Source organism: Falco biarmicus, chromosome 9 (genome assembly GCF_023638135.1).
Source record: "Falco biarmicus isolate bFalBia1 chromosome 9, bFalBia1.pri, whole genome shotgun sequence".
NCBI lineage: Eukaryota > Metazoa > Chordata > Aves > Falconiformes > Falconidae > Falco > Falco biarmicus.
The window spans coordinates 31322013-31336373 of record NC_079296.1 but is presented as its reverse complement, the minus strand read 5'-3'; the positions used below and the strand labels follow the sequence as shown (position 1 = coordinate 31336373).

The window sequence follows — 14361 nt, the reverse complement described above, 5'->3', positions numbered from 1 at the left end:
TGGTTGAACATCAGCCTGGACACTGCCTGAGCCACGCTTGTCAGAGCCAGGGAAAGCCTGTGTGCTGAGCAGCAGCCGTGGTGGAGGGTGCAGGGCTGGAGTGCCCTGGGAGCCTTGTGACTTGCCAGAAATGTACCGCTCTTTTGCCAAGAGCAAACATCGCCATCCTCACAAATGGTTAACCTGCAGGGAGCTGCATAGCAGTAATGACTTCACATGCATTTAATCAGCTTGGGCTTCCAGAGCCTCCTCTGGAGCAGGAAAGGCCGTGCACCCCCGGTGCAAATGTTCCCAAAGCCGCACCCCCCCTTACCAATCATTAATCATCACCCGGCCGGCAATGTGAGCAAGCAGCAAGCGAGCAGGAAAAGGCCACGTCTCCCACAGCCCCTGCGGGAGCAGCGGGAAGCAGCGCTGACCGGTTCCCTGTGGTGGCAGCTCGCTCCCCAGCCACCCTCCCCTGGGAGCCCCGGGGAAGTGGCCAGTCCTCCAAGCACTGCCCTTTCCTTCAGGAAGGTCACTTGGTCCTGGGCGCAGGAGGTTCTGCCTGAGGCTGGGAGGTGCTGGGCTACGCATGAGGCGGGGAGCCCTGAAGAGGAGCTTCTGCCTGGTCGGCACCACAGTCTTCATCTCTTCATCATGCGACACAAAGCCTTTTGGAGTGCCCTGGAGTACACCTGCCGATTGCTGGGCATCTCCACCGCAGCAGGTAAGAGCAAGCTCTTTTTTTTATTTGGCACTAAAAGGCACTGAGTGGGTGTCAGGATCCCTGAGCTGTGTCCCTGCCTTTGGCTAGGTGCAGCCACTGCTCCATCCTGTGAGGGGGACAAGGAAACTTGCTCACTTTTCCTTTGGGACTCAGGGAGGGACAGTGCTGTATGCCTGGCCAGGTTTTTTGCAAATGCTGTGGGAAGCACAGTGAGACATCAGACAGGAAGAGCGAGCACTCTGTATGGCAGAGAACAAACTAAAGCACAAATGGAAAAGAAAACTAAATTGTATTCTTCTAAAACAGACAGGCACAGGCAAGATGTGAATGACACTGAAAAGCAAAATACATGTGGCTGAGTAAAACTGCCAAGCTGCTCTGTGGGATGTGAAAATGACGGAGGAGCTCCCTGTGCTATGCACGGTGAGATGCCCTGTGCCAGGCAGGATGGAGAAGTCCCAGCCATCATGGCACAGTTTCTGCCAAAGTGCTGCTTTGCCTTTCTAGCAACCCATCAGGGAGCAGGCTTCGGAAGCAGTTCAGGTTATAGCTGCAGCACAAACATCACAAGTTCTCTCACCTGGCTAGTTGCATCCTCTTACCCACTGCCAGGGGCTTCTTGGGACCCATGTCCTCTGGGTTATGTGACACATCTTACCACTTGGTTTCAGGTGAAATACAGGTGTTTTGAGCCAGACATTTCAGGCACAGCATCTCACCCAGAAGGACTGAACTGTGGTGAATACCCCCTCACATGAGACATCTCTGGATGAGATGTGGGGAAACAGATAAAGCAGAGGGCTCAGGGTTTCCTCTGGCACTGCTGCTGACCCATTGTAATGGGACAGGACAGACAGTGCTCTCTGCCTCAGTTTCCCCATCAATAAAGCAGAGATCAAAGTGCCTGATTTCCTTAAACGCTGGAGGTGTGAACTAGAGGTAGGAACTCCTAGATGAGAGGTGACTTGAGGTGGTGCTGTGATTCCTGTGTGAGTCCCTGAGGAATTTTATATTCAGACACCACAGAGCAGTTCACAGCAGGCTCTCCTATCTTCGTATTTCCTGTATCAGCTACAGACAGCCATGACCGATGCTTTGCTCAAGTTAGGGCAGCAAAGTAGAAAGCACACAGGTCAGCTGAAAAGAGCACAGGTCCCCAGTGACACCCAAAGCCCAGCTGGGACACTGGAAGCTGTGCTCTGGAACATGCTTTAAACAACTGATAACAGACAGAGATTTGAGTCTCTGAGTTTATACAAACTCCCAGTTGGTAAGTGCACATCATGATGAGACTGCAACAGATAGGAGCTGAGACACAGCTTTAACCAGCTAATGCAATCTTTTCCTTTCTCCATCCCCATCGCCCTCAGGCCTACTACATGAGACCCATGCTGGTCATGTTCTCTCTTAAAGCTCCAATGAAACTCATAGAGACCTTCCCAGAAGAAAGCATTAGCTTCTTGCCATGGGAAAACTAAAGCCAGGACAGAAAAAGTGAAAGTAGCTTACAATTTGGAAGTGTGTTAGTGGAGTATAATCTCCCTCTCTCCTGCTTGTTTTCTTTTCACTATTTGCATTGTCTGCACCTCTTTCTGTAGTTCTTGAAATAAGCAGTGCAATTGTGTCTCTGTGGAGCATCACAGAGCATGGCCAGCTGCACTGCCAATCTTTGTGCTTTTCCATAGCTCTGATGCATTCTCAGTATCACCGGACTTTCCCAAAAGGCCAGTGAAGAATGGGAGGTGCCTGTGTTTTACTCATTTATGTGTCTCAATAGTGTAAGAAAACAGCTTGATGCAGTGTTTAGTGCCTGATGAGGTGTGTGAGGTTTTTGCATGAAATGGAAACCATGCAGAAGAGAATCCCATGGGTTTTGTTTGAAAAAAAAATAAATAAATGAAAGGAAGAGGAGAGTGCATCAGCCTCGCTAATTGATTCTGAGAAGGCTGAGCCAGCTCCATAAGCTGCTTGCTTATACACAGAAGGTTACCCATGTAATATAAACCTCCCCTTCCCCCAGGATCTGGGAGTGTAATGGCTATCTGCAATGGTGGGGCTGCAGGGTTTTTTGTGTGTGAGAAATCAGACAGCCCCTACCATCAGCAGAGCCTCATGGCAAGTTAGCAAAGAGTGATCAAACAGCTCCGCAAGTCACTGCAGTGTTTGGGGCATCTCTGTAGTTTAGAGATTTTAGGCCTTGTGATTTCTGCATCTAGGAGAGAGTCCTTACTTATTTCTTAATTCTCATGCTTTCAACCATTTAATTCCTAATCATGTGCCTTTAGCCACATGGTTTGGATAAGATCCAAATAAAGGCAGCAGCTAGTCCAAACAAACACCTAGGAAACAACCCTTTGCTTCTTGCATATTCTTCATCCAAATAACTTTGTGGATAAAGCAGAAGCTGTGTAAAATGAGGAACCCTCCTTATCCAGAGCAGAGACTTGATCCTAACAGCTGAGCTGTTGAATTCTGCATTCATCTGCAGGGAATGAATGAATGAACTCCTCATTTGTAGGAAAAATTGTAAAGAAGAGTTCTCAGTCACAAGATAACAAAGGACAATACTTTGAATGTAGGATGACACAGCTCACACAGCTTCACCGATAAGGCTGATTTCCCCATGTCCCTGCTCAGGGCTGGGGGGACAGCCTCCATGGAGGAGGGTGGTGTGTGGGCTCCATGCGTTCCCCCGGCTGACAGGGGCCAGCAGCTGCAGGTGAAACAGGAGGAATCAAAGCAAGACCACAGCTTTGTCTTAGTCCTGGCTTTGCTCACCCAGGACAGGAGAGCTATGCGCTCAGGCACAAATCCTTGTCATTGATCCACCTTATAGGCTTCATAGACATTAGTCTGCATTCCAGTTTGGGAGCTTCATACCCCTCTCTGGTTAGTGCAAACCACAGCTCAGAGAGATGAAGCCAGCTGGCACCTCAAGCCTCGGCCAGTGTGCACAGAGCAGGACGAGCGGTGAACTTCCTGAGCACCAGTGGATGGGCAGGGACAGCTCAGTGAGATGTGGAGCCATCGAGTGCAGACAGGAGTGCAGTGACTGCCTAGAGAGATGCTGCGGCCATGAGACCTGGGCTCAGCTCAGCTCCGCACCTCAGGCACTTGTGCAGCATGACTGTCCAGTTGCACACTGACCAACTTGCTGCAGCTGGTGCAAATACATTCATTTCTGTTCCATTTTTGAAATAGTCTGATTGGGAATTGAAGGACATTGAAGAAAATCTTCCATCCCCTGAAGCTATTGGCCCACAAAAGCCAGTTCAGGGAAGATTTTAGCCTCACTAATACTCTTAATCCCCCTTAAATTGACTCCCCAGTGTGCTGTGCTAGCCAGGGCACTGAGGGGACGTTCATTCTCTGTTTTTAATCTGCCTGCTCCCGTTATATGTTTTTCTGTTTGCTTAGCAAAGGACCTTGATGCCATGGCTACGGCCCTTTGTGAAGGCAGCTGGCATGGTTCCCCCGTCCTGCTCCTGTCCTGCAGCCATGTATTGGGTGCAGCAGGCCTGGGCAAGCAGGGAGGGCAGGGGGGTGAGGCTGGCAGGCACTGGGGGGACCGGGGCAGAAAGGCCCCCAGACCATGAGGGGGCAGAGGTAGATGGGGGAGTGGGAGGGAAGTCCCTGTGGCAGCTGTGATGGAGCGGCATGGCAGGTGGTGGAAGGGACACAGCACACTGCTGCTCACCTCCTCCAGCTGTCCAAGGCCAGCTGGTACCCCCAGATCACCTCTCCCCAGCCCAGTGGCAGTGCTGCCATGATAGTGACACAGCTGGGATGGGTTTCTGGGCTGTATGTCAAGGCCAGAATTCAGCTCTGACCCCCTCTGGGTTGGTGTGTCAGCATGAATCACTGGTGCTGGCAGTCCTAATGTGCTGCACAGCACAGGAGGAGCAGCTCCACCAGCCCCTGGGGAAACTGGAGCATCGATCCTAGAAGCTGGGTAGGGCACCAGAGAGTTGGGAACCAACCCTGCAGTCAGCATCTTTCCTACTTTTTCTTTCTAGTGCTGATCGGTGTGGGAGTAGAAACTCTGCAGCGAGGACAGTTCAAAAGCCTGGCTTTCTATCTGATGTGAGTATTTTTGCCCTTGAAGTCAGAGCTGGCTGGGGTGACCCATTTGACCCCTCCACTGTGTGTAGCACCAGACTAAACTGCAACAGCAGCAGGGAACATTGCTGGAGGCTTTGGGGAATTCAGATCTCCATATTTAGGTTTCAAAATAGTAAGCTATTTCTGTTAGAGAAAGAGATGCTACAGCACCATCCCTAGTACTCAGATTCTGGCAGGCCAGAGGTGACACTGGTTGCAAGTTATCACCTGAGGACAGAAGGGCTTTGAGCTCTCCTCCACAAACCAGACAAGTAGTGGGTGTTCAGTCCCCAGTCCACAGGCTCTGGTGAACTGGAACTAGTAAATCCTGGCCCTCTGTGCCCCTTCTGGCACCTGGAAAGTATACTGAAGCCAAGCCCTGCCCCCCTGACAGCTTTACTTTTCAGTTTTTCAGGAGTCGCCGTTACTGCCTGTGAAGGCGGCTTCTTTATCAGTTTGTTCCTGGAGATGTGCTTCACGTGAGTAGACCCTGTCCAGTCTTCTCCAGCCTTGGTGGGACCTCCCTAAGGCAACTCGCTCCTTACAGGCAACACCAGACCTAGCTGAGCTGCAAGTGCCAGACCAAAGGTCCTGCCCCTAATGCCATAGCGAGTGCACTCAGGCAGGGGGGAGGTGAGTGAGGCCATGTCCACAGCCAATTAAACCTGTGTTTTAACCCAAGCTTGTGCCATAATTTGCTGAGCATCAGCATGACAAACCCTGGTCTACAGCATGTACTTAACACTCAGTATGAAGCCCTACAAGGGGCTGGGGTTGAACGAAGAGCCAAATTCCCAGGGTAGGCTGCAATTCCCTCCCAGAGACAGCACAGACATTCAAGTTAAAATGTAGAAAATCCTTATGTACTTCTCACACACTGAACACTTCTGCTGTCTTTTAGCATAAACTCAAAAGCCTTGATGGCTTAAACGCAACGCCTTACTCCAGCTAATAGGGACTCGGCTAGTGGCCAAGTGAGCAAACACACCAAGGAGACATGGCCTGAGATGATGACCTCTGGCAGATGTAGCCCCTGACCTCTTTTCCCTGTGGGAGAGGCTCAGGCTTTGCTTACTTTCCCTGACCAACACACCGGTTTCCTGGAAAACCAGAGTGAGGATCCACACATCTAGATGAGTGACAGGTCCAAATCTTCTTGCCATGTGCTTGATGCCACATCCCATAAGGACCTCTGTTTCTCTCCCCAGATACGAGCCCGACTCCCTGGCCCAGGCCTGCTGGAAGCAAGCTAGATGCCCAGGGAGCTTCCAGAAATTCCTGGGGTACACACTGCTCTCAGTGGCTTGCTTCCTGCATCCCGTCCTCGTCTGGCATGTCACCATCCCTGGTGAGGAGCCCACACTGGGGTGGGGAGTAGTGCAGATGGAAGAGAGAATGGCCTGTTGGGCCAGAGAGGGTGGGGATGTGCGGGGTGCTACAATGGTTTCAGATGGTGTTGAGCTAGCTAGACCAAGCACTGCTTGATGAGGTCTTCACCTTGTCCCAGCCTTCAGCCAATATGGCCTTCTCCCCAGGCTCCATGCTGGTGCTCACCGCCCTGGCCTACTTCCTGCTGAGCAAGAGGAGGAAGAGCCCAGGGCACAAAGAGACGCATCCCCAGGCAGGCCAGTACGTAGACCCTTCAGCCACTGTGGCAGCCTCAACCATCGCTGGTGACACTGAGCAGACGTATACCTTCCACAGGGCCCAGAGGGAGCAGCACCACTCGCTGCTGGGCCACATGAAGAGCATCCTGAAGGCCAGCAAGGACAGGAGCATGGCCCCAGTAGCTCCTGCCCAAACAGCAGCCCCGCCAACCCCACGCAAGCAGGTGCACTTCCAGGAGAAGGTGGTGCAGATCATCCCCTCTGTCAGCGAGAGCTTGGAGGATGTGGAGAGTGAGGCTCAAGAGACCACGTCGGACACAACACCCATCCTCACACCCCCCGATGCCCCCGTCATCCTTGCTCCCCTCAGCTCCACAGGCCTCTTTTGAGCACTCAGAAGGAACGAGAATGGGACAGACCTGCTACCCCTGGCACTGGCATCTCTCCCGGCTGCTCCAGCAGTGAAAGGGCCCTCTTTGCCCTCCCTGCCTCCAGGGTGACAACTGTGTCACCCCCTCTTCAAGGGGCTGCCTGTACTACATGGTCCCACACCCTGTGACGGGGCCGGTGGCAGTGCACAGCCCCTGCAGTGCCATGCCCTGGGGACAGGCAGTGGTTCAGCCAGGGCAGGAAACTTTCTGCTCGCATGTCCTCATGCCTGGGCCACACCTCTGTTACGACACTACACACCACAGCAGCTGCTCCCGCCTAACATCACAGCTATGGCACGTGCCCCCCATGAGGCAGCAGCAGGCAGGAGGAGAGGAGACCACCATGCCCCCAGAACAGCTTCTGCTGGGGTCAGCTGTCTCCCTTCTGCCCTTGCTGCAGGCTGAAGAGCTCAGGGCTGGGACACATTCAAGTATGGGGCACTGCAGCCTGCATGTTCCCTCACAGCTTCTGCACCAGCTGCAGCAGGCCCAGAGTACCAAAACGTCATTTCAGAGACAGGCTGAGACCAAGTGCATCCCTGGGGCTAAGCACTCACTGAGTGCCCTCCCCTGAGATACACTCTGAGCCCAGCAGGGAAATCACCTCTGGCCTTGGCTCTTGGGGACACCTACGCAGGAGCAGGGAGGACCCTGGGTCTTCCTGGTGTCCCCTGCCTTCACAACCATCGAGTCAGAAGAGCTTTGGGATGGCGTAGCAGCTCAGGTCATGAGATTCAGCACCGAGCTGACACAACAGACTGTGTGTAACTCCCAGTGCATGTTAATTATGGGCCCCAGAGGGCAAGGCAATAATAAAGTTACAAAGCTGTCCCACCATGCCAGCTCTTCCTTGAAACCTTCACCTCTGGCTTAATCCTACCATATTTCCTGCCCTGTGAGGACCTTTCACCTATAATCAGGCATTTCTCCCCTGTTCAACTCATCGCCTTGGCTTCTCCCACCTGAGGACTAAGCAATATTTGCAGATGGCAAATGCCATCTATGCCTGCAGATACCATCACCAAGACCCTCTCAGCAGCATGAGGCAGGTCTTCTGGCAGCACATGGGAAAGTACTCGAGTGGATGGGTTTTCTCAGACATGGGACAAGGCTACACTGTCACCACTGCTGGGATGAAGAGATTTAACTGCTCTAAGCACAGACACGCAGCATTGGGGTGAGCTGGTGGTAAGGAGAGAAGATCCTTGAGACCTATTTATAAGGTAGAAGCTAGTGGGGCTGGCTGTTTTTCTTGGAAATACGTTATTTCTTCTTTTTGAAATCTCAGCTCTCTGAGTCATAATCACCATATTCATTTAGGAAAGCAGTGTAGTTTGAAGTGAAATGTGAAAATGTAAAGTGTAAGCATTCAAAAACCAGAAGGCAACTGAAATAAGAACCCAGTGCTACTTTTTAACAAACTCTTAAAGTGACTCCTAATCTGGGAGATGGATGGGGAAGAAGGTGGAAGATACTGATACACAATATTTGACTGCCTGTGTCTGATAATGAAACTGTCCACAACAGCAGCTTATGAATGGTTGCACACACTTGTCATTCCTACAATCAGACATAAACAAAATTTTTGTTGCATCACCAACATTTAAAGTGATAGCCGGTATCAATCTGTTCTAAATGATACATGGAATACAGACCTTCTCCTTCTGGCTGCACAAATCTATAAAAGTAACCCTCCACCCCGTAACTGCATGCTGCAGAAGAGTCACGTACACATCTGCCTTTAGGGAGGTTTTGTACCTGCAAAAATGTTTTCAGAAAATTTTGCCCATTTACAGCCTAATGCTGTGAGACTGATAGCAGCAAGCCGAGGATCCACCACAGCTCCACCCTCAAGCTAGCATATTCAACACATTAAGAATTAAAAATAAAGCTATTTTCCTCTAAAGTCTGTGACCAAACAGCATTCCTGCACCAACAAAGTTCCCAATCCAGATATGCTAACGGGTACCCATCCTTGCCAGCTCTGCCCCAAAGGGCTGTGCTTGGACCCAGCTCCCCAGTTCCATCAAACATTGGCTCTGCAATCTGACCTTCTCATTAGCAAACTCAGCTTTCTGCATCACCCAAGGCTCTTCTTTGAACATTGCATAACTAATTACACACACAGAGATAAGGTTTGTTGAAAAAGCACTGCTCCCAATAGATCAAGCAATCTGCTGATGAGGGAAGGACCACATTTCTGCAGCCTACTACTTTCTAGCCCTGAGCAAAGTTCCAGGGCAGCCTGGGTGGGGACAGCTGCTCTTTGACAAATTTCATCCTTCAGCCCTTACTCAATCAGCCCCGTGCTTCATACCAGTGGGGCAGCAAGGCCTGTGGGGAAGGGGAGAAGCAGTGTGGTGAGAGCACTTGTGGCACCCTGAAGTGTGTGATGATCAAATCTCATTGCTCTGTGAAATGCATAAAATGAGTCTGCAGTTGCTAGAGCTTGCAGAATTAGGTATTTCAGGTTTTAGGCTCATCTTCTGACAGTCTGTTGTAGGTTTCCCTTAGGAAACAAGATCAGGGGGAGCTAGAGGTGAGGTGACTGTCCAGCCTTCCTGGAGACAACACTGTGCCCGGTTGCTTTTCTTGCTTGCTCCCTTGTGTTTCCCTGGCTCTTCTCCAGCCCCATAGCTAGCTGACTCAGGAGATGAAGGCTGGAAAAAAGCTGCTCATCTTTTCTGTGGTATTAAATTGCCTGTTCAGTTAAGGTCCATGGCTGCTCACCCTGGAGTCTGTCAAGAGCCTGCACCAGTGCCAGGGAAGCAGATGCTCATCCAGAGGCAGCCGAGCGGTGCCCCAAACAGCAGCAGATGGGTGTATTCCCACTGCAGGGGCTGAGCTGCTCCCCGTGTTGCCCCTACCAAAGAGCCCATTTGTACCTCTCTCCCTCTGTTCCTTACCACCCATCCCACCCATGGTGCTATCTTCCAGCTCCATCAGCACACAGAGCTTGTTAGCCCAGAGGAAAAATAATTAGCAAAAAGAAAGCGGGTGGCTATCTTTTTGGGTAATGAGCCAAATAAATTCATGGAAGGAAGGGCCTGCCACGAAATGAAGGGTATGGGGGATAAAAGCACCCCTTTCAGAGGCAGCAGGCTGTTAGAGCAGCTCAACTGCTTAAAGAAATGCAGCCTCAGGATTTCTTTAAAATCCCAGTGCAGAGGAAATGTTTAGCCTCGGGGGGTGTCAGATGACTTTGCAGAGGGCTCAGAGATTATTCACTCAAGTGTGCACTCCTCTGTTGTCCTCTCTCCCTACATCTAGCTGTGAGGGACATCCCAGGGGCTACTGAAAGCACCAGAGATGCTGCAGAGAGCTGGTGTGTGTGGGTGTTGGTGTGTGTGTGTATTGGAAAACCTCTTACATACAGGGTAATTGCAGGAAAAGAAAAAAAGGAAAAACTTGACACTATTAACCATGCAGTGCAGCGATATCTAAATTTGAGCTGCCTGAACTGTAAGTTCACACAGCACTACATTAACACTGTTACATGGGTTTTGCCTGCATTGCAGTTAATCCATGATATGGCTAATTATTGAGATTAGTCCACTGAGTTAGAGTGCATAAAGCTATAAACTCCTACAGATTCCCATACTGAAAGGAAACAAGGTGAATCATCCAAAACAAATACTTGTGTAAGGTAAAACTCTGTGAGATAATCCTGCCAGAAATTGTTTCCTTCAAAATTTCCTCCAAAGATTTCTCTGCATGAGGAAAACTTTGCCTGCTTCGCATGTACGTGTGCAGTGGAAACACCCTACATTATACTTGACAGCCCCCGTCACAGCTTAGTGAACTAGTATGTTGTAATCAATTACTCTATTTTAAGTTTTATATGAAGGCAAAAATAGACTTCAGTGCAGGCTTGGATTACAATTCCTCTGCCTCCAGTGCACACTGGATACAAGCTACACAGCCCTGAAGGCAGGTACGCTACCTGCCCCACCACAGTGCTTCCACCTCATGCCAGGTGCTTGGATGGTCACCCTCCAGACCTCCTAGCTCCCCCCAGGGACTCTGGGCCCCGGTTTCTCTGAGCACTGCTCCGTATTTGAAACATGGATATGAACATTTCACCCATACAACAGCAGCGTTAGGAAAACAAGGTACATTTGGAGAGGAGTGTTCTGTTTCTGCAGTGTCGGTGCTCCAAACCAGAAATGCCCTGCTGGTATCTGCCTGTGCAACACTCACAGCAGCAAACACTGGTATTGGCATCAGTGGCATGGGCAGCTCCTAATTCAATGTTGAGTCATATCCACATGCAGGAGAGGAGCTGTCTCCACTCGATTCCAAATGCTGCATACTCACACACCTGCAACCCTACCACTCCTCAGCCCCGCACCTTCTCCCATCCTATTCAGGAGATTCTCCCATGTGCTGCGCCAGAAATGCAGGTTCTGTTTTGGCTGTACTCCTGCATTTTGTGCTGTGTAGGAACCAGAAACCAGGTCCCAAACCTGCCTGAGATTCCTCAGAGCTGTCAGCTCCCTTACTTGCTTGGCATGGTGCGGGCAAAAGCAGGAATCTGACTTGCAGATGCCATGTATCGGTTTACATACCACTGGTGAAATGACTGCACTTAGGTTATTCCTAGTGAATGATTAAGATACCTTTAGGAAACTAATTCTTGGCAGCTATTCACTCAGCATATGACTTTATTGAATCTTGTTTTGAGGCTCTATGCAAAACACCAGGAATCTGATTTTCCAAGCCAGGTCTTTGGATCACAGACAAAAGAGGGTTTCCATATTTCAAACAGGAAAAAAAAAACCCCACTAAAAAAACCAAAACCACAACAGAAAACCCCCAAAAAACCACCACCAAAAAAAAAAACCCCAGAGAAAAAAACATAAAAGCAGAAGAGTAATGTTTCTTGGCAGCTTCTCCTCACCCCAACCTGTACCTAAAAGGAACTTCATACAGCACAGGAGGAAGCTGTGAACAGCATCTTAACACTAATCCCCATTCTACTCTCATCTGTTCCTTCTGCCCAGCCTCTCCTTCACCCCAATCTTTTCCACCCCTGAGCTGGCCTCATTCGGAAGAACTGTTTAAAAATAAATATCACATTGATCAGTCCATGCTAAACAAAATTATACATACTGTGACATGATTGCCCAGTTGCTTCCTACCCTAAGTCTCATTCTGCTGCCTCCCTGTCCAAAACTCCCCTGTAAGAGGGGCTGGATTCAGTACTCACCCAGATGCCCAACCTTGCTTATCAGCCCCCAGCTCCCTGCTGGCACCCCGCTCCCTGCCTGCTGCATCACCCACTGTGCCTGTGCTTGCTCTTCATGAAGAGCCACACTTGCAGTTGCAGTTTTGGGTGAGGCTATCAACACTGCAAAGGGAGGTAACACCTGCCAAATCCCACCTGGAAGGAAAGAAGGCAGTAGCCACAGGGGACATGCCCAGCAAAAGGAGGTTATATGGCAGCCTTAACCAACTAGTTAAGTTTTTATGTTGTTTTTAGGTAAACCTTACCTTCCAACTCTGGATGCCTACTGTTGTGCTACAAATTTTGCACCATAAAAAAGCAAGTTTGTCTTTTCAGTAACATTTTGTGCTGGGCTGCCTTACTTCCTTCCATAGCATGAGAAAACAGAAGTACACAAGAAGAGTTTCACTGTGCACAAAGCAGCTGAAGAAGCTTTTCTGCACTGGCTACTCACCCACACTCAGGAAGAATTCCGAGGGGGAATTTGGCACAGTGACAGCATTTCTGAACTTGATACAGTAGCACTACGTTTCTCCCTTTCATGGAGGAGTTCTTTATTACCTCCTTCAGTCCTGTGCATATTGAGGAGACAACCCCCAGCATGGGAGCAAGCCTGCCTCCCAGCCCAGTCAGATGAAGGGGCCACATCCCATTTTATGTCACACTGAAGGGGTATGTCCCTGTATCATGTACCTAGGAAGGCTGAAGCTTCCAATGAAGGTGCAGGTGTATTACAGCACTCAGATCCTCTCCATGCTCCCAGATCTGGTGTATACATTTGCAGAAGCGTGGCAGGGAAGCTTGATCTAGGAGGTTCTTGAGGGGAAGGGCTTGGGAAGGGATTTATACCTTTTAGCTGCACCTTCCCCACAAAACCCCAGGCCCAGACATGAAAAAGAACTCCATGTTATTCCTCTCAAACTAACCGTTATTCCTGCTCAGCATTTTTTTCTCATCCAAGCATCTGCAGTCTCAGAAGAAATCATCAGCTGCATAAATGGAAATAGAAGCGTCTTCTCCAGCAATAGGCATGTTACATGTTTCATATTGGAACTTCATGGGGTCACAGTAAACATCTCTCACGTGGAAGTGCTGTAAGAAGGAAATTGCAAACAAATTCCTGCTGACTGGTTTGGAAATGGAGAAGGCTATGTTGTAGTCATTACTGCTCCTGGCTCTTATCCAGTACTAAACTATCACATTTATACTATAATAATTTTATCAACCTCATGTTAACTTGCTATGATTTCTTCACTTCCAAGTAGCAGTCACAGACACAAACATTCCCTCATTCAAGCTGATTCCTTCTAAACCAAAATTCCAAATGAAAGTACAACATAGTCCCTCTGCTAATGCATTTATCATGTAGTTATAAATGAAAATGATCTTTAGTTTTCATATCCTGATATTATTCATAAGGTTGCTGCTACTGTATGTCTTTGTTTTCCACTTATCTAGCACTTTCAATCATGGAATAGCTGGCACAAAATGACAAAATATTTTTTGCTTTGTGTCCTGCAGCTATAATTAAGAATGCCCCAAACCCATTAATTATATCATTGTTCTTTCTTGAGACAGCACCATATGTATGAATTACTCCATCAACAGTGAACACTGTGTTTTTAGAAAAGGTACCATGACAGATCATATGACACAAACTACCAGACGAGGTAAAGGAAAACATATGATGCAGAATTCATACCGCCGTGGAAATGTTACTGCAGCCACTGTGCTGGTTCTGCCCTGAAACAGCGTCCTGCACACCACTCTGGACAGACTCTCTCCTTTCTTGCTAATTTGCTGAGAGCTGTAAATGACAGTAGAGGAATACCCAGAGTTCAGCTCCAGCTGCATGCCCACCTGCCCCACACTTTCTGTGGTTTCCACTTGGTGTGGCTGACACCTGTGAAATGCTCATACAGCCACCCTGGACTGCATGGAGCTAGCACACAAAAGCTTAGGTTTGTTACTCGGTATTTTTATTGAAAAAAGTAATTATATGAGGTTTTGCTCCACAACCAGCAAAGTTAGTAAAACAATAAAAAAGTGTTAGAAAAATCAACTTAGGCAATGTCTAAAAATGCATTTTTGTAAGACTGTAACTAGCATTACAGATGAGCCAGTCAGATGGGATTTTTTCCTTGCTAAAAATCATTGTACGGCTCAGGAAAGCACACTGAAAATTATAAGCTGGATGGATGAAATCAAAGTTAGCCTCAAGTAGAATAAAATTAATAATAATAATTTGTAATCAAGTTATGCAGAGCTTTCATGTAACAGTAATTA

General features: G+C 49.0%; 1 protein-coding gene across 1 annotated transcript; it reads left to right on the top strand.

The window, feature by feature from the left end:
* Positions 1–354: 354 nt before the first annotated feature.
* TMEM72 (transmembrane protein 72) lies at positions 355–7685 on the top strand. Its single transcript, XM_056353032.1, has 5 exons — positions 355–709; positions 4726–4792; positions 5218–5289; positions 6019–6158; positions 6346–7685. Exons 1-5 carry the CDS (start codon positions 640–642, stop codon positions 6804–6806), a joined length of 810 nt encoding a protein of 269 aa, XP_056209007.1. The 5' UTR covers positions 355–639; the 3' UTR covers positions 6807–7685.
* Positions 7686–14361: the final 6676 nt, after the last annotated feature.